A 23,320-nucleotide genomic window follows, 5' to 3' on the forward strand; every position below is an offset into this window, starting at 1 on the left:
AAATTGTTTTCACATGCAACTGGGAAGTAAGATATATAAGAAATGGGGTATAGCAATCTATCCTGCCCTAAAGGAAAACTGAAGAGGAAGGGGATAAGAGAAGCGGGGGAGAGACAGAAGAAAGGGCAAATTAGGGAAAGGGGTATTCTGAATGCATTCCATCTTGGGGTGGGGGGAGGGACGAGATGGGGAGAAAATTTGGAACTCAAAATCTTGTGGAAGTGAATGGTGAAAACTAAAAATAAATAAAACTTGGGATCTTGGGGCAGCTAGGTGGTGCAGTTGATAGAGCTCCAGCCTTAGGGTCAGGAGGACCTTAGAGTCAGAGTTCAAATCCGGCCTCAGACTCTTAATACTTACTAGGTGTGTGTGACCCTGGGCAAGTCACTTAACCCCCCAAAAACCCAACAAAAAACAAAAAAACTTGGGGTCTTTATCTTTGGGTTAACAAAGCCAGCTAATACCCCTTAGCTACTCCAGGTCCTTTTACAAGAGAATGAATATGTGAGCCTTGACCCCTACCTGCATATGCATCTGGGTAGTCTGGCAGCCACCCTAAAAATGGTTGTTGATTTCTTTGTCAAGTACCTCCTGCCTCCCCCAAACCCAACCCCATCAGCAGTAGCTTATTTTCAGCTCAGGAAACACAGGCACAAAAATACAATGGCTTAGGTAAGTTGGTCATTCAATCAATAATCATTTATTATGTGCCTACTATGCACCACTGTGATAAACACTGGTAATGCAAAGAAAAGTAAAAGTCCCTGCTCTCAAGGAGTTTACAGTCTGACTGGGGAGACAATATGCCAATAAATATGTACGATAGATAGACGATAGGTAGATAGATAAGCAATAGAAGGAATACTGGCATTAAGGAGGATCAGGAAAGGCTGCAATAATTCAGTGTCAATGAGAGACTAGAATTTAGGGTTTTCTGATGTGGAGTCAGAACACATCTATCTCCCAAAGTCACAAAGTAAAATCACTGTCACCATCATCATCATCAAATAGAACAAATAAAAAAGTAAAATCTCTCAGGAGACAGGATGAAGTATGAGCAGACTCTGCCCTCTGGTGGCCAAAATTTGTAGGTGGTTTATATTTAAAGATCTCTAAACGTTTTTCCTGACTTCGAGCCAAAACTTGCCCCTATGTAACTTCCATCCAATGCACCTAGTTCTGTCCAAACAAAGTAAGTCGAATCTCCCTTCAAATGCTTCACGACTAGCTTTCATGTTCCCCTCTAGACTTCCTTTTTAACCATCCCTCAAAGTCACTAAAGTTACAGTTTGATTTAGGCTTTTTTAGATATTCATACATAGCTTGAGGTAGGGACCCAACCTGCCCTGCCCACATTTTCTACCTAGTTTTGGGGTAGAAGATGGGAAACAGAAAAGAAGAGGGGGAAAAATAGGAGAAGAACTTAGGTTTAGGGTAGAGAGGGGGACAACTGAGAGAAATGTAAGGGTGAAGAAAAGATGTGGGGACAGTACTCAAAAACAGGGGAGAACAGAAACTTTCAGGAACCATCACCACTCTCCATTGACTCAAGCAGAATATGCCTACAAGGCCGGGCACTGGGGCACAGACCACAAATTAATGAAGATCAAAGGTACTGAGTGACCTTCCTGGAAGTGGGGAAGATCAGTCCCACCATTTCACCTTCATGAGAATGGGAAAATTTAACAGGTGTACATCTCTATTAATACTAGCTGACATCTTATTCCTCAGATGCTCCATTTGATCTTTTTTTGTTGCATGTTTTAAGTACTAATGCCAACACTAGTTATTCTTCAAATAAGAGCATCTAAGTGGTGGATGTGGATAAAGTGCCTGGAGTCAGGAGGACCTCAATTCAAATCTGGCCTCAGACACTTCCTGTGTGACCCTGGACAAGTCACTTAACCCTGTTTGCCTCAGTTCCTCCTCTGTAAAATGAGCTGGAGGAAATGGCAAACCACTCCAAAAGGAGTCATGGAGAGTTAGATACAATTGAAAGGACTCAACATTTCCCAATACAACGTCTCCATTGTAACAAAAGAACACAGATAAAATCAATGAAGCCATCTTATGAAACATTCTATGTTGTTCAGTTGTTTTTCAGTCATATCTGACTCTTTGTGACCCCATTTGGAGTTTTCTTGGCAGATACTAGAGGTGTGCCATTTTCTTCGCCAGATCATTTTACAGAAGAGGAAACTAAGGCAAACAGGGTTAACAGACTTGCCCGGGGTCATACAGCTAGTAAGTGTCTAAGGCCAGATTTGAACTCAGGAAGACAAGTATTCCTAACTCCAGGCCCAGCACTCTATCCACTATACCACCTAGCTGCCCAATATCTAATTACATATGATTAAACAGTTGGAAAGATAGACCGAAGCCAAATTGTGAAGGCTTTAAATGCCAAATAAATCAACCAGTAAGTATTAATTTTCTTACTACGAGCCAGGCCCTGTGCTAGCTGCTGAGCATACAGATAAAAGTGGAACGGTGCCTGGCCTCAAAGAGCTTACATTCTAGTAGGAGAGACAAAACGTATACAGAGAGGGAGGGGAAGAGAAAGGAAAGAGGGAAAGAGGAACGCGGGGAAGACACACAACAAAACAAAGTAACCTTGGGTGCAAAGGCGCTCATAGATGGATAGACCATTCTCTAAAGGCCTCCAACAAAAGGTGGCACTTGAGTTGTTTTGGGAAGAGCATCATGTATAACTAACAGCAGGCAGGCTAGGATGGTTGAACTACAGGGTAGAGGGAGAGGAAGGTAAATGCGGTCAGGTTGTAAAGTTTTCAATACCAGAACTGATAACTGATCCTAGAGATAATAGTGCCACTGGAGTTCTATGGAGTAAATGAGTGATCTGGTCAAACTGGTATTTTGTGTACTGGAGTAATGAGAGACTTGAGGGACATGAAATAGGTTATTGCAACAGTCTGGCTAAAAAGGAATTTGTGCTTTATCCTAAGGGCAATGGAAGGATTCTTGATTAGAGGCCTAACATAATCAGACTTGCACTTCAGGAATATTAATTTTAGCAGGTTTATGGAAAATGGAGGAGAGAGGTGAGAAGGCTACTGCCAATTATTAAGAAATTTATCTTTCCCCCTAAACCACACCCCCTCCTAATTTCCATATTTCCTTCATGGGAAAGACAATTCTTTTAGTCATCCAAATTTGCAACCTAGGCATCAACTTCTCAAATCTCCACTCAGATCCCACATTCTAATCTCTCACATCCCTTTCTACTCACACCACAGTCACTTTAGTTTAAGCCCCTTATCTGCAAAGTTGCAGCTGCCTCCAAATTGTTTTCTTTAAAAGGAGATCAAAAGGCTGGGAACTTGAGAAAAAGCCGTTAAATTTCGCAATAAAGAAATCACTAAAGACCTAGGAGACAGCAGAAGGAAGATACCGTATACAGGGGTCAAGCTCTTTGAGAACATCAAAACAGCCAACCAGCCGGTTAGCGCCTGCAGACATTTAATATCTTGCACCCTATTTCCCCTAGCCAGACCAGTATCCCTGTTCCAGATCTCTTCAACAAGTTCCGAAATGACAACCTTTCAAAATCATTCCAAGGACTGCCCTTTCAACAAACTGCCAAATTGGTGACACTGGCTTCCTGGCTGTTCAACAAACAAGATGCTCATCTGTCTCTGCCCTGGGCATTTTTTCTGGCTCCCAAGCCTGTAACACTTTCCCCCTCTTCAACTGACCTCCCAAACTTTCTCTGAGTCCTAACTAAAATCCCATCTTTTACGGGAAACCTTTCCCAACCTTCATTTAATTCTACTGCCTTCCTTCTGTTATTTCCTATTTATCCTGTATATAGTTTATGTATACGCATACAAATACATGATACAAAGATATCTCTATAGAAAGATATATTTGTTAACATCTTGCCTCTCCCATTAGATTGTGGGGTACTTTGAAGCCAGGGACTATCTTTTGCTTCCCTTCCTTTTGACGGTGCCTGGCACAACAATGAATCTGTTTACATCCTCTCCATCATTAACTAATTCCAATTTAAATTATTTTTACAAAAGTGAGGAGTCATCAATGAAACCTGACACTGTAATTCACATTGTACATTAGTGATCTGGAGCTCAATCCTATGGTTGCTGCTGGTTTGCAATTCTTTTGAAAGCTTGAACAAAGCAAATATCCTGTTAGGACAATTAGATAAACTTAGCTGAGATGATTCATACACAGAGGCAGGGGACAGCTGGACCGTGTAGAGCCTTGAAGGAGTTTGGAGTTTGATCTGCAAGCAATAGAGAGTGACATAAGGGATGGAAGGAATGTACTTTACAGCAAATGTTTCCTCCCCCTCCAACCTCCAAACGTGCCCTAAGCATTACTGCCTCTGTGGCTTGGCTCACTGCTCCCTGGACCAGAATGTTCTCCCACTTTCATCATCTACTGAATTCCAAACTGACCTTTTAAAACCCAAGTCTTTAAAATGACAGCTCATCCATGAAGCTATCTGATACCTTGGAGATTAACTACTTTCCCGTTCTGACCTCCTACCGTTGTTTCACAACTCTAATGCATTTCAGTTTAGTCATATTTGACAAAAGTATTGAGCACCTATGCACAAGACACTGTAGTAGGCACCACAGTTACAAAAGCTAGGAAAAAAGAATGCCAGATCCTATCTTTTAAGTCTTTACATTGTGTTTATGGCATTTATAATGGGTACAAGGAAGGTAGGATGTTTCAGAAACAAAGGAGAGATCCAAAATACCCTGAGAAAATGTGAGAAGTAAAAAAACATTTTTAGCTGCGGAAAGCATGAAGCAAATCAAGAACTTCAGAGGCTGTACCTAAGGACACTCCAGCTACCGCTGATGGCCTATTTAAATGCAGAGAAGTAGTAAATCAAATTTGGGAAACAGCTTAACTGGAACATTAAAGTGAGTAAATTGAAATTTAGGGGGTAAGGTGGGTTAAAGCTTCATCCAAGACACACCAGCAAAACGTGGCTGTCCCCCCCAAGGCTGGTCTGGGCACCCTTCTGTCCCTTTATTTATTACTTTTTACATTTGATTTCATCAGCTCCAACAAATTCAACTATCTCTTATGCTGATGATTCACAGATCTATTTACCAAGCTCTACCCTCTCCCAACCCCCCCTTCTCCACCTCCAGTTGTCCATGGGACATCTCAATCTGATAGAGACAAACAGTTATGTTCAAAAATCAACACTTTTTTTCCTCCAAAACCCTCCTCCTCTCCCTGACTTCCCTGTTACTGCAGAGGACACCGCCATTCTCACAGCGGCTCACGCTCGAAGCTTAGTCATCATCCTCTCACACTTCATCTGCAATCTGTTTTTCATTCTTAACTCTTTACCAGTTCTCTGACACAGCTGCCACCCCAGGGCAGTCCCTTTATCATCTCAAACATGGACTATTTTAATAGACTTGGTAGGTCTTGCTGCTTTAAGTCTCTCCTCACTCCAGTCTATCCACTTAACTATCAAAGGGATCTTCCCAAAGCTTAAGTCTGATCATGCTTATTGAAAATAATAAACAGTATTTTATATTACATGTATAATATATTGAATAATAAATCATATTTAATACTAATAAATGAAGAGAAAATAAATACATAAATAATAAAAAATAATAATAAACTTCAGTGACTATTATCTCCCAAGATCAAACCTGAAATACTATTTGGCCTTGTAAGCCCTTCATAACCTGGCCCCTTTCCTACCTTTTCAGGTTTTTTTTTTTTTGTCAATTGGGGTTGAGTGACTTTGCCCAGGGTCACACAGCTAGTGTCAATTGTTTGATCTGAGGCCACATTTGAACTCAGGTCCCCCTGACTTCAGGAACAGTGCTCTATCTACTGTACCACCTACCACCTAGCTGCCCCTCTTTTCAGTTTTCTTAAAGCTTAATCTTTCCACCACCCCACTCAAATCCATACCCGACCATTCACCGACTCTGGCCCCCTTGGTTTCCCTTCACAAGATATTCCATTACCAGCTCTGTGCATTTTCACTGGCTGTCCCCTTGTCTGGAATGCTCTCTCCTCACCTGTGCCTTCTGGGCTCTCTAGCTACCTTCAAGTTCAAGCTAAAACCACACATCTTCTACAAGAAGCCTTTCCCATTTCCTCCTTAATGTGTCTTCCTCAGAAGGATCTCTCCAATGTTATGCTGTATTTTATTACATGGTTGTTTAAATGTTTTCTTTCCCCGTTAGATTATAAGAGCTCCTTGAGGAAAAGGAATGTTTTTGCTTTCTTTATATCCAAAGTGCTTAGCACAGTGCCCAGTCCATATAAGTTGTTTAACACTTGCTGGCTTAGAGGTGAATTGTGGAGAAATTCAAATACTAGCCTAAAGAGTGTGGCTGTTATGAGGCAGCTAGGTGGCGCAGTGGATAGAGCACCGGCCCTGAAGTAAGGAAGACCCGAGTTCAAATTCGGCCTCAGACCGAACACTTGACATTTCCTACCTGTGTGACCCTGGGCAAGTCACTTAACCCCAATTGCCTAAAAGCAAAAAAAATAAAATAAAAAAAGACTGTGGCTGTTATGACTTGGCCGTCATTTTGGCAGCTTTGAGACTTCTGATCCCCTCAACATCCTACCTAAACCTTGATTCATGGCAGTGGCGTGAAAGAAGGTTTGCATTTCTTCCTTCTCCAGCACTTCCTAGTCTCCTCTATGTGTTGGTGGATGGCTAATACATGTGTTAAGCTAGGATGGGGGCGGGGGAGTGGAGACAAGAGGGAGGAAGAAGCTGTTCCAACTGCTTCAAACTCCATTTATTATTATGTTCTAAGATGGTTAGAGGTAAGTACCACAGCTGGGCAGGTAGGTGGCTCAAGGAATAGATCACTGGGCCTACAGTCAGAAAGACCCGAATTCAAATATAGCCTCAGACACTCACTAGCTGTGTGACCTGGGGCAATACTGATTTACTTAACCCACCAGAGAAAGAAATGACCAAACACTCCAGTATCTTTTCGAAGAAAACCCCATAAGGTTCATGAAGAGTTGGGCAACTGAACAACAAACCACGTCTGAAACCCTATTTCATAGGATGTCACATCCTTAGGGTGCTAAGCCAATGTTATTGATGTTTTAACATATACAGATTGAGAATGACATGCAAATTTAACATGGGAATCAAAATCCTATAAAGTGGGGAAGGAGGGTTCTTACCACTTGGCAAAGCTAAAGAACTAAATCATTTTAAATTGAACATTCTCAGTTCAGGAGTATGAGGAGTTACATTTTGAACGACTGTAATTAACGACCCATCACAATATAACAGCAACATAAAGGAATTTCATTTGCCGTGCTAAATCTAACTTAAAACTAACAGAAACAAATACAGAGCAACTCAGTTTTGGAGAGGAATGGCACTGGGAAAAAAAAAATCAACTAATCTAGGCCCTTTAACAGAAGATTAAATTGCAGCCAAAGAGGTTGTGACTCACCCAACGTCACAGTTGGTTAATTGCAGTTTACCTAAACAAAACCTAGGTGTCCCGACCATTACAAATTCCAACCAATGCGTGTACTTCTACATATGATTCAATTTATGGCCAGGGAGACTTTTAATACACAAAGTACATTGAAAAGCTCGATTATTCTTGCTGCTTTTTTTTAAGGGGGTGGGAGCAGACTTGAAGTCATCTTTTCTCACAAAATAAAGAAGCAAGACAAATGAAGTGTAAAAGCTAGAGATTTATTGTTATTTTGTGATTAATAAATTGTCAAATTGGCTATGACACCTTCCCACAACTAAATATCACCATTCACCAGTACAGAAGTTGGTACTTAACCAGATTGAGGAACAAGGCAGAAAGAGCAGACATGTGAACATCACTGGTAACTCAACTTACACTCTTCGTGCCTGTGTACTGCACATTATTCTCACCAAGGTAAAGTGTCCAAACAGATTAGTGGGGCAATATGGCCTCCACAACCTTTTTTTTGTAGCAAGCAGTTACAGAAGTAATAGAATTGAACTTCAATATTTCCCTTGATTTTATTGGTCTGCACCCATGTTTCTTGAACATATTTCAGTTTTTTAAAACTATACACAAGGGAAAAAAAAAACCCTGACCTAAGAATACTGAACCAGTCAGTCAAATACATGACTAACTTCTAGGTCATCTTTGAATTGGTCCTAAAGGAATGTACCACCCTAACAGTTTGAGAATTAGGCAAATAGGATTTCTCTGGAAGAAAGGCTGTATACAGAAAAGCCAAATGTTCTTACTATAGTTAGAACAGCTCTTGATCTTTCATCTGTAAATTATATTTCTATACTACCCAGTATCCATTTCAATTCAAATAGATTCGTGGTTACCAGGTATAATCCTGGTCCAATCTGGAGGCAGATTTCCTCCAGAATGTCTCCTTTCTGAGCCTCTGAAAAGCATAATGTTCAACTATTTTTATAGGACTACCAAAACACTTCGGAAACAAGTGGCTCACAAATCATTTTTAATTCATTTATTACCTGTGCACAAGAGAAATAGCTGATAAACCCAAAAAAAAACAGTTTTATTTTTACATGGTGGTTAAAAGTAATTGAAATATCACGACACTTTCAGTGAAAGTAACATTTCTAATTACAAATCATAATGCATGTTAGAATCGCTATGGTAAAGCTGAAAAGCCTTAGGCAAAAGCACTTTCTGGGAATAATATAGTGCTTCTTCAGTCTGCACAAAGACTAAAAGGTAATTTACAGTTGATCTGTGAATGTCGAGACAATGTTACAATGTAGTTTTCTGTACAATTAAATGTATACTTAAAGAGCTAATCAGGATCAGCATTTTTACTATATTTTAAATGAAGTTGCCTAAACAGCACTTTTGCTGAGAGATGTTTATCAAAGTTGCTGTAAGATTCTACACAACTAGGGAAGTATCTGTTTTCATATTTAATTGTCTTCTCTCTCTCTCTTTATTTGGTTATAAGTGTCCTGCTCAGTTAATTCTATTGCAATGGATGTTTCTCAAAATGCACAGTTTCGGATGTGCATACTGTATTTTATACAAATGAAGCAAAAATCTTCAGTAAGTGGTATAAATCTTACAGCACTCTGCTAGCAAAAATACATGCCTAAGTCACAATACGCAATATTGTACCACAAATTATAGCATCAAATAATCTGTTTCTTTTCAATACGTTTTATTCTACATAAATTACTACCATAGGCTAATGTTTAAAAAGCAAATAAATTGGACAGTTGCAGGACAGAACCTGTTCACCCAACTGTAAAAGCTGATATCTGTTTCCAAAAATCACAATAAATGCAGAACAAAGAGAAGTGTTTGATGCATGCAACACCTTTCGAGTGAAAAAGCATTGATTCCCACTGTTGGAAAAAAAAACAAAAATAAAACAAAAACCCTACTGCACTCCACCTTAAAATGCATTGCATTGGTTTAGTTTTTAACAGGACAGAATTCCAGGAGTCAAAATGAAATAAAGCAGGTATTTTAAAGATTTAAGAGCCGTTATCAAAAATAAATTACATTTTTTCAAGATACAGAAACGTTGCTATGACGGCTGGGAGCCCAGGAGCCTTTCAATGGCTGCGTTGATATCTCCTCCTGTTGCTATTAGAGCCTGTAAGTTTGCTTCACGGTTCAAGAAACCCATGGCGCTGAGCTGTTCCAGTTGCTGCTGAAATCTGACTTCTGGATTTTGTAACTGCTAGAGGGGGAAAAAGTTACCAATTTACCAAGAAAAAAAACCTTTTCACTTAATAACTATACTACTTAAAACTGTTGGCAAATAACATTTTGTTTTGCTTTGTTCTTGTAATATTCCATAAAGGTCCCCAAATAAAAGATTCTTTTTTAAAATGGCATTTGAACCAATTTCTTTTTAAGACTGAGCTTCAGTAAAAAAGTGGCTTACTATCTTTTAAAATAAAGACCTTCATTTAGGAGATTAGATAAAATCTTCCAATATATGTTAATTTTTGAATAAAAAAATTCTGAATTAAAGTTAGATGGCAATTCAAAAATAATGAATCACACAAAGTAGTTATCATGCATAAAAGAAACAGAAAAGAAAGGGCCTTAGTGGACTCCAATTATTGTTTGGTATTGATCTGGGGGGCACGGGACCAAACATTCCCAAGAATTTGCAGGTGTAGGGGAAATAAGAAATAACTATACTTCTATCTATTCGAGGAAAAGAACATAGCTTAATTAATGCTATTAGGTATGTTTATTAGTATATAATATTCAGTAAGTTATTAACTGGTTATATGATTTTGTTAAAGTATGATACTAGTCAAGGCCCAAGGAGTTAATTAAGTTCAAACCCAAAATTGCCCATGTCTTACAAAAAAAATTCCATTTAATGATCATAGACCAGAAATAACACCTAATACAAGCCAACCATCTTGGGGATGGAGGAGACTAGAAATATTAAAAATATCACCAACACAAGTAAAACACTTTACACTTAATTCCACACAACCATTAACTCTAATGTTGTACCAAAGTTTGAGCATATTAAATGTCTATCAAATTCAACAAGCATTTAGAAATCACCGATTATTCAGCAGGCACTGTGTTAGGAAATAGGGATTCAAGCATAAAGAATGAAACAATGCCTACTCACATTTTAATGAGCAAGACATTATGTATGTCTGCATGTATGCATGTAACATGCACGCACGTGATATGTGTGTGCTTAGCATGTACACATGTACGTAATGTGTGCGTGTAATGCATGAATGTGGAAGCAAATATAATAAATGCAAAAAGGTTAATCTCTATATAACTACATATTTTTAAAAATAAGATTACTAGGCATAAATTCACAGAAATTTTTCTTAAATTGAGGTCTGTAGTTGATTTGTGCTTTAAAATGTTTGTCAAAAATTGGTGTGTAATATAAAAAAATCAGTTGAAGACTAATCAACTTTAATGATGTTAATAATAAATCAGGATCTGGAGGTGTTTTAGATATAAATACAACTGAAAACTGTTCTTGCTGTGTTATGTCAATTATTCTTGAAATGTTGCCTTCCATTATAGAAATTCCTCAAAGTATTATCTGAATTCCATTTCGAAGCTTTTGAAATTTGAAACTTAACATAGTAATTTAGGTTTTGAAAAATTGGAGAATATCATTACCTGAGGGTTTGCCCCAGCAAGAGCTTGCAACATTTGTTGAATAAACTGTTGGTGTCCAGGTTCTGTAGTTCCTGATGACGGACTTGTGTTTTCACTAGGTGCCGAACTAGACACATTAGTTCCTGTAGAGCTTCCAGTGTTTCCCAATCCCCCCAAGCCAGGAGTAAACCTGAGCAAATTATATAAAAGAGTAAAAGTCACGTAGCTTAACAAAGACCTGCTGATTCATCATATTTTTACATGGGAACACTGGAAATACGTGCTTTTTTAAAAGTATGATTTAAAAGAAAGATTAAAAGCAAGATTCAGTTTCACCAAAGACACACAGCATTTCAAGGATGGAAGGGCTATAAGGGATCATCTAGTAAAATGTTCCCTTAAAGAGGAATTCCCTTTACAACACAGCCTGTAACAAATAGCCCACTTCACTTTTGGTTAGCTCTGCCAGTCAGTTTTTCCTTATACTAAACCTAAAAACCTGCCTTTCTGCACCTCCTACTATTCCTCCCCAAAGACTTGGTGTCTTTTGGGGTACCAAGCAGAATAAGTATAATTCCACTTCCACATAAGACAATCCTTCAAATTCTTAGAAACAGCTACCATGTCCTCCCTGAAGTCATTTCTCGGTTAGGTATCCCCAAGTCCTTCAATACAATCCTTACATGGAATGGTTTTCAGCTACTATCCCCTCAGGACGTGCATCCATCTAAAAATGTCCCTCCTGAAATATGGTCAAAAGAGAACAGTACAGAAGGAAGCCCTTGCTCCTTCTGGACATTATGCTTCCTTTAATATGACCTACACAAAGGTCTCTTCTTTATAAATTATGTCACCCTGTTGATTCAAATTGAGCTTTCAGGTTTCTTTTACTGTACTTTTGGGTCCGTCAACCAGTGATGAATGTACCTAAAACCAAAGGATAACAGGACTGCTTTAAATGGTTTCCTCTCATTCTGAAAAACAGTACTTTGGTAATAAGCCAAGGATTCAGGAAGAAAGACATTGAATATTTTAAAAATTATTCTTCCCCAATAATCTTACCCTGGTATGAGCCCCGGTGCTTCTGTTGCTAATGTCTGTAGACCTTGCTGAATCTGTAACAAGGCCTGCATCGCTCTAGGGTTGGACATTGCTGAAAGTGTGTCAGGATTCTGCATCTATTTAAACAAGAGAAAGAAACCCAACAGTAACAGTGTGAATCAAAACAATTAAAGATGGATTTTAAAGTCTTCTTTTTGCTTGATTCATGTGGAAAATTTATTCCTAAACTCTGAACTATCTTTTTTTTAACCATACAATCTATTATGCAGTAAAACTTCAACTCTGCTGATCAAATCATTACTAATCCAGTTCCCAATATAACATTACAGAAGATAAACAAACTATTCTAGAAGCAAAAGAGATGTTATGTTCCCCCTTTCAAAAGAAACAAATGAAGGACAGCTATGTGATGAATTAAACGGCAATACAAAGACTTTAAAGTTTTGTCAACGATATAATATTTTGTCAAATGTATTGCCTAATAAATATTTCTGAATTTGAGGCAAATTTCAGGACAGAGTGTTAGGACCATAAGAAACAAGAAGAAACTTACTTAGGACATCTAGTCCAACCCATTCATCGACCAGTGAGAATTACAGATGAGAAAACTGGGGCCCTGAGAAGTTAAGTGACTTGTCTGAAATCATGCAACAACTTGCTGAGCAGGGATTCCAACCCTGGTCTTCTGTCTCCAAATCCAGTGGTTCTTTCCACTACACTACATTTAGACCTTCTGAATATGCCACATAAGCACATCATTCTTGGTGAATTGTGTATGTTGTATGTTATAGAATTATTACCCCAGGTAACTTTTGTGGTTTTGTATTAAAAGCATTAGGTTCCATTCCTACTGCACCCCAAAAAATTATTTCATAATACCTACATTCTATGGAAATATTAAATTAAAAATATCTCCCAGATATTACTTTTCAATGTAGATTAAACACAATAGCCAGCAAGCTGCTGTTATAATTGTTCTATTTGTCATTTAAAAAATTATGACAACTAGTTAAAAAATTTGCCACATTGATCCAAATACAATCTGTCCCTTAATATTGACTGTATCTCTAAAAAGAAATCTCACTGAAAAGAGAAAAAAAGTGTGTAAACACAGAAAAATAACATTGATTATAGTTCGCATTGTGGGTCTACGTGTCAAACCTGGGCAACAGCAGTCTAAGTTCAGACTAATACAGTACTTTAAAATATTGATCACCAACTCTATGAATTCCAAGGATGAATCAGTGTGGTACTGTTCCCTCCCATCAATACAAACTGTGATAGCCCTCTCTGACTTAAATGGAAGTCTTTGCAAGTTACTGTAGCCAAAAAAAAAAAAGATTCAACCTTTTGGTGGACAGATATTAACTTTCATCTAATTAATTCCAAGATTATGAGGAACTCTTTTGTCACGTGGGCATTACATGTTAGATAAAATGACAAACCAATGAGGGAAAAGAATAGTTCTTTTCTATTATACCAGATAGATTTGTTAATTAGTTTGTTAATAACTTTAAAGTTAGAAGAATATGCTGAAGGGTTAGGAAAACAATAAAGTGAAATGGTTTTATGATATCAGTGAAGCCTCCAGTATGCCAGGTACTCAAAAACAAACTGCCACCATCTCTTCAGAACTTAGATTTTAAGAAGATTAAGCAAAGATATCTGTTTGCAGCAATGAGAAATGGTTCAAATTTACACTAAGCTAAATCATATGCAGACTGACAGCAATGATCAAAGCCTACATTGAATATTTTGCCATCCACCAGACAAGAACAATGACCATAACTGTAATGAACTACTTCCAGAAAATCATTTTTGAGAGACAGTTACTGCAGAGAGCTAAGCTTACTCACTTGTTGGAGGAAAGTTGGGAGCTGCTGTCTCATTTGTTCTTGAAGCTGAGGATTTCCAGCAAACAGAGGATTATTCAGCATCATCTATGGGGCAAGTGTGCAAACAATTTTAACTGGAAATATATGAAAGCAGCAGTGCACCTTGTTTACTACAATATACTCCCCAAAAGCCTGTGCTAGGGTTCAGAAAAAAGGTGGAACTTGTGCAGGATAACAGCTTCCACAAATTCAACCTCTTATTACAGTAGTGTTTCCTCTCAGTTATGGAACTTTTTAAAAAAATTATATGACTCTGGCAATAGCATGCAATACCTTCAGGCAATTCCTTGGAACTTTCTTTGGGACCACTATTTACATTAGATTCTTTAAAAGGGGCTACAATTAAATCTAGGAGATGACCTTGATAAATTGCCAAGAAGAATCTAGCCACTAAGTTAAATCGACCACTGCTAGCAACAGGTCCCCAGGAAATGGCTCAAAGTTCTTTACTTATTATTTGGAACAGGTTTTACTATCAGAGATGAGAACTATGATAATGCTATAGTTTTCAGGCAACTAACATACATGGATGTGCAATTAAGAACTAGCACTAACAGACATGTAAAGCTATGAGAAAGAACACAAGCTTCTATCACTTCTTTAGTGGGAAAGTTTCAAAACTGGTTTTAAAGCCAACCAACAAGCTTTTATTGAGGTCTTACCCCTTTGGGTTTCAAAAATAAGACATGATCCTTGCCAAAGAAGAAAAATGAATAGATATTAAAGCTCATTTAGTCCAACCCCTTTGTTTCACAAATAAAGAAACTGAGTCAGAGAGGTTAAGTGACTTGCCCAAGGTCACGCTGGTAACAATCCACAAAAACCAGGCTTGAACCCTAACCCTCTGTCTCCAAGTTCAGCAATCTTTCCAGTGTCCCCTGCAATAGTGTATTAAATAATGTCTACAGCACCAGCTCCTAAGGGACTAATTCGCTTGTCCTCTTCTAGTAAAGGCTACCTTCATAATTGCTACCACAAAACTAAAGAGAACATGCTACCTCATGTATGCTCAGTGGATGTGTTGTGCACATCTGTTATAAAGCACTCATCTGACTGGACAGGGTTAGAATCAAAGCAAACAAAGCCATATCAACACTTTTCCACTCCCTTTATAAAAAACATTATTATAGCACCCACTGATCATAGCACTTATTCACTAGCCAACAGAATTGCTTCATTTATCGTTATTTTTATTCTTTGACATTTGTAGCCTATAAACCTACTGTTCAATTTTACTAAATGCTATATTGTTGAGATTTTCCTCCCACTTACATTTCAGGATATATATCATTCAAATTATATCCAAGCTGGAAAAACTTTTATAAATCTATTTAGACTATGCAACAAAAGTACATTTGATTTTCTGTAATATTAACAATTTAAACAAAATACTAACTTACTAGAAATCAAAACAATTAATGGACAAAGAAATCTCTTTCTTGGTTAAGAACAGATAGAGAGAGTACCATTACTATAACGTAGACTTCAAGTTACCAAATGACTTAACACGAAAAGACTTACTTTCATTTTATTTTACTTGACACCACAATGGCTTCAGAACACAAATGAATTGGGCCATGTATTAAATGTTAGGTTTTACATATTCTCAAGTCCATGTCAAAATGCCACAATATTTTTCCAACACTTTAGCTGGCATGATTTCAGAATCACAAAGATAGAAGTACTCTATATAGTACGTACAGTTATAAAATTTCATCTCCCATCTATAAAATTTCAACATTATTGTCAAAAATGACTACAACCAAGGTATGGGCATGATTCTAGTCACTCATATTTGGCAACTTTTCCTCTAGTGAAATGAACATTTTTTTATATAAAGAAATGCTTGGCATGCAAAGATGAAAGCTATACAGAAATTCTCTATTAAGAATTCTTTCAGGGGCAGTTAGGTGGCACAGTGCATAGAGCTCTGGCCTTGGAGTCAGGAGGACCTGAGTTCAAATTTGACCTCAGATACACAACACTTACTAGCTGTGTGACCCTGGGCAAGTCACTTGACCCCAACTGCCTCACCAAAAAAGGTGAAAAAAAAAATTCTTTCAAAGTTATCCTTTGAATATTAAACTTAACAGACAAAAATGTGAATAAAACAGAAGCTATATCAAGAGTACTGTCTCTCAGATAAAAAAAAATCTGCTTGATACTATTAGTGGCCCAATACCACAACAGGTTTAAAAACAAACAAGGTTGGGGCCAGCTAGGTGGCACAGTGGATAGAACACCTGCCCTGGAATCAGGAGGACCTGAGTTCAAATCTGGTCTCAGATACTTGATACTTAACTAGCTGTGTGACCCTGGGCAAGTCATTTAACCCCATTGCCTAGCAAAATAAACAAACCCAGGTCTTTAATTGGAATGGTCTTTTGATCACATTTATTCACTAAAAAGATGGGGGGGGGAGTGGAACATTTTTAGGGATAAGAATAAAAAGAAATGGATGAGGAATCTTTAAAGTATCTAAAGGGTTCTTTTTCATAGACTCACTACAAATGTAAATTGCATATATGGGTATATGTAATCTGTCTTTCTCTCATTCCTGTTCCACTTTACTCAGCTTTTGGTTTCTTCAGAAACTAAAAGGAGTTGTTAAAATTGGGTAAAACAGGTACCTATGGGTAAAAAGCCTTAGGGTCATATTTGTAAAGATTAGTAATTAGATGAAAGGATTCCCAGTAACTTTTTCTTTGCTAGGCTAATATAGACAAGTTTAGGTTAGATTTATTATTTATTCTTCTTAATTGCCAACTCAGAGGATGATTCATATACCTTTAAATCTAAATGACTTGATATATAGCAGAAGTTTAAATTCAATTACCTTGATTAAATAATAATCACAAAATAAATTTCATCATTAGGTACGTATTCCCTCCAAACCCAGCATACTGCTAATTAAACATTAGCAGAACCCACATGGTCTCATTCCAAGAAAGATTTTATTGTTTTAATCATACATAAAAATTTTTGGACAGCAGAAGAATTGAAGATTTAACAATATGCCCCAACACAGCTATGCCTTATACCTATGATGAAAATGACTACATATAATCAATTCACAAAACATGAAATGTCTGGAACATACCTGTGCAGCAAGATCAGGATTCTGGCTTAGTGACTGCATCATGCTCCTCATGTAGGGTGCAGACAACATGTTCTGCATAAGCTGTGGATTTTCAGTTATCTGTTGCAATAAGCTCTGCATTCCTGGTGTGTTGAACATACCAGCTTAAAATAAAATAAATCATGTAACAGTATTTCCTAAGGGAAATCTAAATGCTAATACAATTAGAATTTTCCAAATACGTAAATATGTAAGCATGTAAATATGTAGTAGTATATAGCAATCATCATGAAGAGAAATTATGAAGGGTTATAAAGCAGGGGAAAACTGACTTTGGAGAATCAAAGGACCTGGATTCAAATCTTGCCTTTGCCACCCACTGGATTTTGGTCAAGTCACTTAATCACTCAGTCTCAGTTTGCTCATATGTGATACAAGGTCAGTCTCAAAAGCCTCAAAAGAGACTCCAGCTCTAAATATATGATCCTATGACTGCTCCTTTAAATAGCAACCATCTCACTATATAAAAATTCAGCAGCACTATGTCATTAAAAAGATGGGAATGGCAAAGAAATAGTTCCTCTATAAAAAGGTGTGGTATGTGAGACAGTATCTCAAATACTAAGACTATGTTTTGAAATATATTGTACTGTCAAACGGTTCAACATCATAAACCGTTATGGTTTTGTCAGTGGAAATAATATTAAAGAGTCATTAACATCTGCTTTGTTGCTACAAAGGACCTTTGCATTTGGCCTACACAGCTAAAACCTCCTATGTGTTATCTTCCCCACTATTTTTCTATTTGTATCACCCTGTTTAGCATAGTCATTTGCACTTAGTAAGCACTTAATGCTTTATTCATTCAATCATTTATACAGGCAAAATTCTATACAATGAAGGCTGTGAACCTTGAAAGTACTTAATTATCAGAATCGCTTTCAAACTGAAGTTACTTATGTCTTATCTTCCTTAGAGCATGGACCATGTCTTATTTATCTTTGGATCTTAGATATCAAATATAGCTCAGTCCCTAGTACAGTGCTTTATGTCTAACAATGTATTTTTGTTTGCCTTCAGTCTAGAATGTGACTTCCCTGGTACAGGGAATTCCCAATGAGGACACTTCTACCAATGCCATCAGCTGTTCTGTAAGTTGAAGTGTTAGGAAACTGCCTAGAATACTAAGAAATTAAATGACATCCCCAAAGTCACACAGCCATTAAGGAGGCAGCATGGTATAGGAAAAAAGCAACTAGTCCTGGAGTCAAAGGACCTCAGCTTAAAACTCATCTCTGACTCTTATGGTAACCCTGGGCACAAGTCACCTAAATTTTCCCGGGTTTCAATTTTCTCATTAGTCAAATGAGTGGATTAGACTACATGGATTCAAAGATCTTTCCCTCACTCTAGTTCTATGATCTTATACTTCAGTGATGGGACTTGAAACCAGGTCTTCCTCCATACAAGGCCAAATCCCTATCTAATCAATTAGGACACCATGCTCGCACACTTCCCCCCCCCCCCCCCCCCCCCCCCCCGTCTCTGTCTCCCTCCCTCCAAAGCAGATTCTTATATAAATGTCGACTCAATGATCTGGGGCCAAATGGCCAGCACCAACTTAACATCTAAAATCTTTAGGACTCTGTTTTTTGGACCTCCTCCTTAATTTCCTTCCTTGCTGGGAAATATCTCATATAATTATTTTAGGACATGCTGTCCTTCAGAATTTAAACTCTCCATTCACACAGAATTGAATCTACAAAGGAGTATCCCCCTTCTGCTGACCTCTCATGGTAAATTCTAGGTACTAAACCAAAGTTTCATCTCCTGGATAGTATAAAACACTGTATAAAACTAAACCACTTTCCTATTTAGCTGAGTGGCATTTAAAAATTTATAGGAAAATGCTAAGAATTATCTCATTTTATAAAGGAAGGAGAAGTCTACAATGATTAAATTCACAAGGTTAGGAGTCGAGAATCCTAACAACTCTACCTTAAGTTCTGTCACTTCTTTCATCTTCAGACTTTCCACAGAGAACTGAGGACAGCATGTTTTCCCTTACATCACAATAATGATAGGAGGATGTAATAATGTGAAAATGCAACTCAAATTTCTGTGTTCATTGGATTGCACCATTGTGATAATAAAAGAACTAAACCATAACTTTGTCTTAGATAACTATCATTCTATTTTACAACTTGAGCTTTCAAAATGAAGAAGCTTAAAATGATAAACACAAGAAAAACAGTATAAAGGAAAAAAGTAGAAAAATCTTTGCACCATTTGGATATTTAAAGTTGAAAGGTAAAAAACACAAGTTCATGTTGAACTTACCTCCCACTCCAGGTCCCAAATTTGGCATAGTGTTACTCTGTCCAGTAGAGCTAGTAGTGCTACTGCTAACATTGCTACCAGTACCACCAACGCTGCTGGTGGTGTTACTGCTGGTTGTTGAACTCTGGGTACCAGACTGTGGAGCCCAAGGATTAGGTAAAGGATCTCTATTCTCTGTACGGGAAGGCTGACTTCCTTCACCAGAGGGTGAATTGCTCACCAATGAAGCAAATGGGTTTCCACCAAACTGCAGCAGGAACAGAGGAAAAAAATACAAGGATCATTAAGTTTACACCAATTGCTAAACCAATGCTTTAAATGCTATCTCGGGGGAGCCAGGTGGCCTAGTGGATAGAACACCAGCTCTGGAGTCAGGAGGACCCGATTTCAAATCCGGCCTCAGACACCTAACACTCATTAGCTGTGTGACTCTGGTCAAGTCACTTAACCCCAACGGCCTCACATTGAAAAAAAAAAAAACAACGCTATCAAGGTCCTACATAAAACAACCTTATTATGACGTATACCTCAGTCACACAACATATGAAATCATAAGTAGTACCCAAGTTTATAAAATTTGAGAATCTGTTTCTTACCTGTTCCTGTGCTGCATTCAACATTGGTTCCTGAATATCAGTGTACATACGCCTCAAAGCATTGTATCCACCTGGTATACTTTCAAGATTACTCAAGGCTCTGTCTTGATTTCTCATCATTTCCTGCATCATTGCTGGATTTCTTGCAAGTTCTAGGGTCTTCAAGAGAAAGAATGTTCCAACTCACTACAAAATCCACTGAGGTACATACAAACTGCTTTATTTCTATCAACTTTCACAGATTATTTAACGGGTTTTTCAGTCCATAATGGTTGGAAAATCTCAACTTTTTTCATTAATGTTTTACTCTAAAGAATTCACATTAAGTCCACACTTGAAAAAGTAAATGGTCTCATTTCAATGATAAATGCATTACTTTATGGTGCTATTCTATTAACTACTAACAACTTGAAGTATCAAATGTAAACAAATTACAATACATGAGTATATTCCACATAGATCAAGTTTAAAAAGTCACTTAGACTTTACCTTTAGTTAAAGTCTTTAACTTTAGATACACAAGACAATTCACATACAATGTGACACTTGGATGCCACAATGGTTAGATGTTGCATAACCACAGCCTAGTCATACTTAACCTTTTAGTATCCCCTAGAAACTTTAAGTTATAGACAAGTTGTAGATCTACATTGGTAGAGGGAGTCTGCAGAAAAAGGAATAATGCACATTGATGAAATCATAGATTCAGAACAAAACTTACCTGCCAACTCTATCAGAAATCTCTAGATATATAAATATACACACATACCCATAAACATATACACACTTACATGTATATGTTTTGAACAGCATTAACTGTACCAAAAAGAATTTAACATACTTGTCTCATTATATCTGGATTGTTAATCATGTGACTAATCTCTGGATTTCGTTGTATTAACTGCTGCATTTGAGGATTGGCCATAATTAACTGTCTCATCAGATCGGGATTTGAAAGCATGCTCTGAACAAAGGGATTTTCCATAATCTGGACCATCATTTCCGGGTTGGACATGAGTTGCCGCTGCATTTGACTTTGTAGTTCAGAGAAGTTGGATGTATTCAAGCCCAAACTACTCAGACCTGCAAGACCTCCAAGGCCACCTAAGGGCAAAGGGAAGAAAGCATAAATATAAAATCAGTTAGCTGTAGCTTGATTTTTAAAGCTATTTCATTTTCTATTTAAATTTTTCTTCTGGTCTCCAAATACTAAGATCTAATGTATTTTATAAGCCCCCTAAAGGAAATTTGTTTATTTCACTGGTTTGGCCCAAACTGCTGCATAAATTCTATAAAAGATGCTAAATTATTTTTTGTACTTAGACCAAAATGTGAATTGCTTAACACAGACATCCTCAAAAATACTAAATTTGCTAACTCAGCTTGATAACTGTTACCTGACGGTTATTTTAAGTCTATATTATAATTCTGCATTCTACTTTACACAATCAAAAGGAATTCCTTTTATAAAGCAATTGAGTCATAACCTCTTGGGGCTACAATTTAGTCTTCTGTTAAAGAGTCTGGATTAGTTGGTTTTTCCAGTACCCATACACATATACACAAGTGTGTGTGTGTGTACATTTATATGTGTATACATAAATATAAATTATGAATGGCATTAACTGCACCCCAAAAAGAATTTTCAATAAGTCTATTTAAGATTTAAACTTCCAGAATAAATTATTGTAGGTCAAGATAGAAAGCATTCTATATCTCTTTTATAATTCTTTAACTTTGATAAAGAAAGCTTATTCTGAAGATATACATTTGTCCTCGTTCCTTTTAAGATTAATACCACAACAGGGGTCTTCCACATTTTAATATATTTACCTTCTTTCATAACATCTAATTATAGATGAAACTATTTACTCCCATTTTTGTAGACATTTGCCAATAATTTTTTTCCCTTTCCCCTACTAAAGCTTACTTTAAAAAAAAAAACCTTACCTAAACCAAAAGGGTTACTATTTGTAGAAACTGGTGTGGAGTTACTATTGGGAGATGCTGATGTAGTAGAATTACTTCCAGTGGTATTTGTTTGCTGAACTGGATGATCCTGAGGTCTGGGGGGGAAAAATGTAATCATTTTTAAAAGTTTAGGAAACCCATACTAAACAGTCAATTTCTGGGTTACATTTTTATTTGTTGTGTTAAACATTTCCCAATTTTATATTCATTTATTTATATTTTAATTCATTTCCCTCTTGCCCCTCCCATACCCACTGAGAAGACAAGCACTATGATACCTATTAGACAGGTAAAGTCAGGTAAAACATATTTCCATACTAGCCATGTTGCACAAAATAAAAAGTATAAAAAAAGGCTTTGATCTGCATTCAGATCTGCACTTATTAATCAGTTATCTTTATGAATATGGATAGCATTTTTCATCATGAGTCCTCTGGAACTTAGTGGGTAATAATGGTATTGAACAGAGTAGCTAAGTCTTTCACAGTTGATTATTGTTATCATGTTGCTGCTACTGTGTACAATGTTCTCATTCTGATCACTTAACTTTGAATCAGTTCATTTAAGTTTTCCCAGGTTTTTCTGAAACCATCCTCTTCGGCATTTCTTACATAAAACAATATTCCACCACAATCACACATGACAATATGTTTGGCCATTCCCCAATTCATAAGCATCCTCTCAATTTCCAATTCTCTGCCATCACAAAAAGAGGTTCCACAAATATTTGTGTACATGTATGTCCTCATCCTTCTTTGTTCTTTCGGGTATAGGAGTTAGTAATATTATTGCTAGGCTAGGATTTTATAGCCCTTTGGCATAGTTCCAAATTGTTCTCGAGAATAGTTGGACCAGTTCACAACTCTACCAACAATACTCAGTTTCTCAGTTTCCTACTTTCTAAAGGGTCAATTTTCAAACCAATTCAAAATGATCAGTTCATGAAACAACCAACTATATATAAATATACGTCAAAAATACGTAAACTCGATTTCTCAAGGAACAATGAAAAATTGGAGAATATTCTCTAAGTCATGAAAACATTAGAGAAACTCTACCCACCCACCAATTAGCCAACATCATTGGGTATAAGTATACTTTAATATTAGAAAAGAAAAAGTAGTTTATAACAATATAAAATCTTTTAATTTTTTTCCAATTACATGTAATAACAATTTTTCATTTTTATTGAGTTCCAAATTCTCCTTCCTCTCCCTGAGAAGGAAAGCAAATACTGGTACCTCAGAATGTTTGAATTTGCAG

The 23,320-nt window shown here is 37.1% G+C and overlaps 1 protein-coding gene across 3 annotated transcripts in view; it reads right to left on the minus strand.

The window, feature by feature from the left end:
• Positions 1-7,690: 7,690 nt before the first annotated feature.
• The window catches only part of UBQLN1 (ubiquilin 1), a 48,731-nt gene continuing 33,101 nt past the window's right edge, over positions 7,691-23,320 (minus strand). The window contains exons 3-11 of one of the 3 annotated variants that reach the window (XM_020966916.2): positions 22,037-22,152; positions 20,928-21,190; positions 20,087-20,245; positions 19,491-19,737; positions 17,172-17,314; positions 14,033-14,116; positions 12,177-12,292; positions 11,136-11,304; positions 7,691-9,693 (exon numbers count right to left, since the gene is read on the minus strand). In XM_020966916.2, coding sequence (XP_020822575.1) covers positions 9,541-9,693; positions 11,136-11,304; positions 12,177-12,292; positions 14,033-14,116; positions 17,172-17,314; positions 19,491-19,737; positions 20,087-20,245; positions 20,928-21,190; positions 22,037-22,152 — 1,450 coding nt within the window. In that variant the 3' untranslated portion in view covers positions 7,691-9,540. Of the gene's footprint in view, positions 9,697-11,135; positions 11,305-12,176; positions 12,293-14,032; positions 14,117-17,171; positions 17,315-19,490; positions 19,738-20,086; positions 20,246-20,927; positions 21,191-22,036; positions 22,153-23,320 lie in introns of all 3 variants that reach the window. The other 2 variants (XM_020966917.2, XM_020966915.2) reach the window with 2 other exon arrangements.

The sequence above is a fragment of the Phascolarctos cinereus genome, unplaced genomic scaffold (genome assembly GCF_003287225.1).
Source record: "Phascolarctos cinereus isolate Bilbo 61053 unplaced genomic scaffold, phaCin_HiC Scaffold_4;HRSCAF=312, whole genome shotgun sequence".
In the NCBI taxonomy this organism is placed as follows: domain Eukaryota; kingdom Metazoa; phylum Chordata; class Mammalia; order Diprotodontia; family Phascolarctidae; genus Phascolarctos; species Phascolarctos cinereus.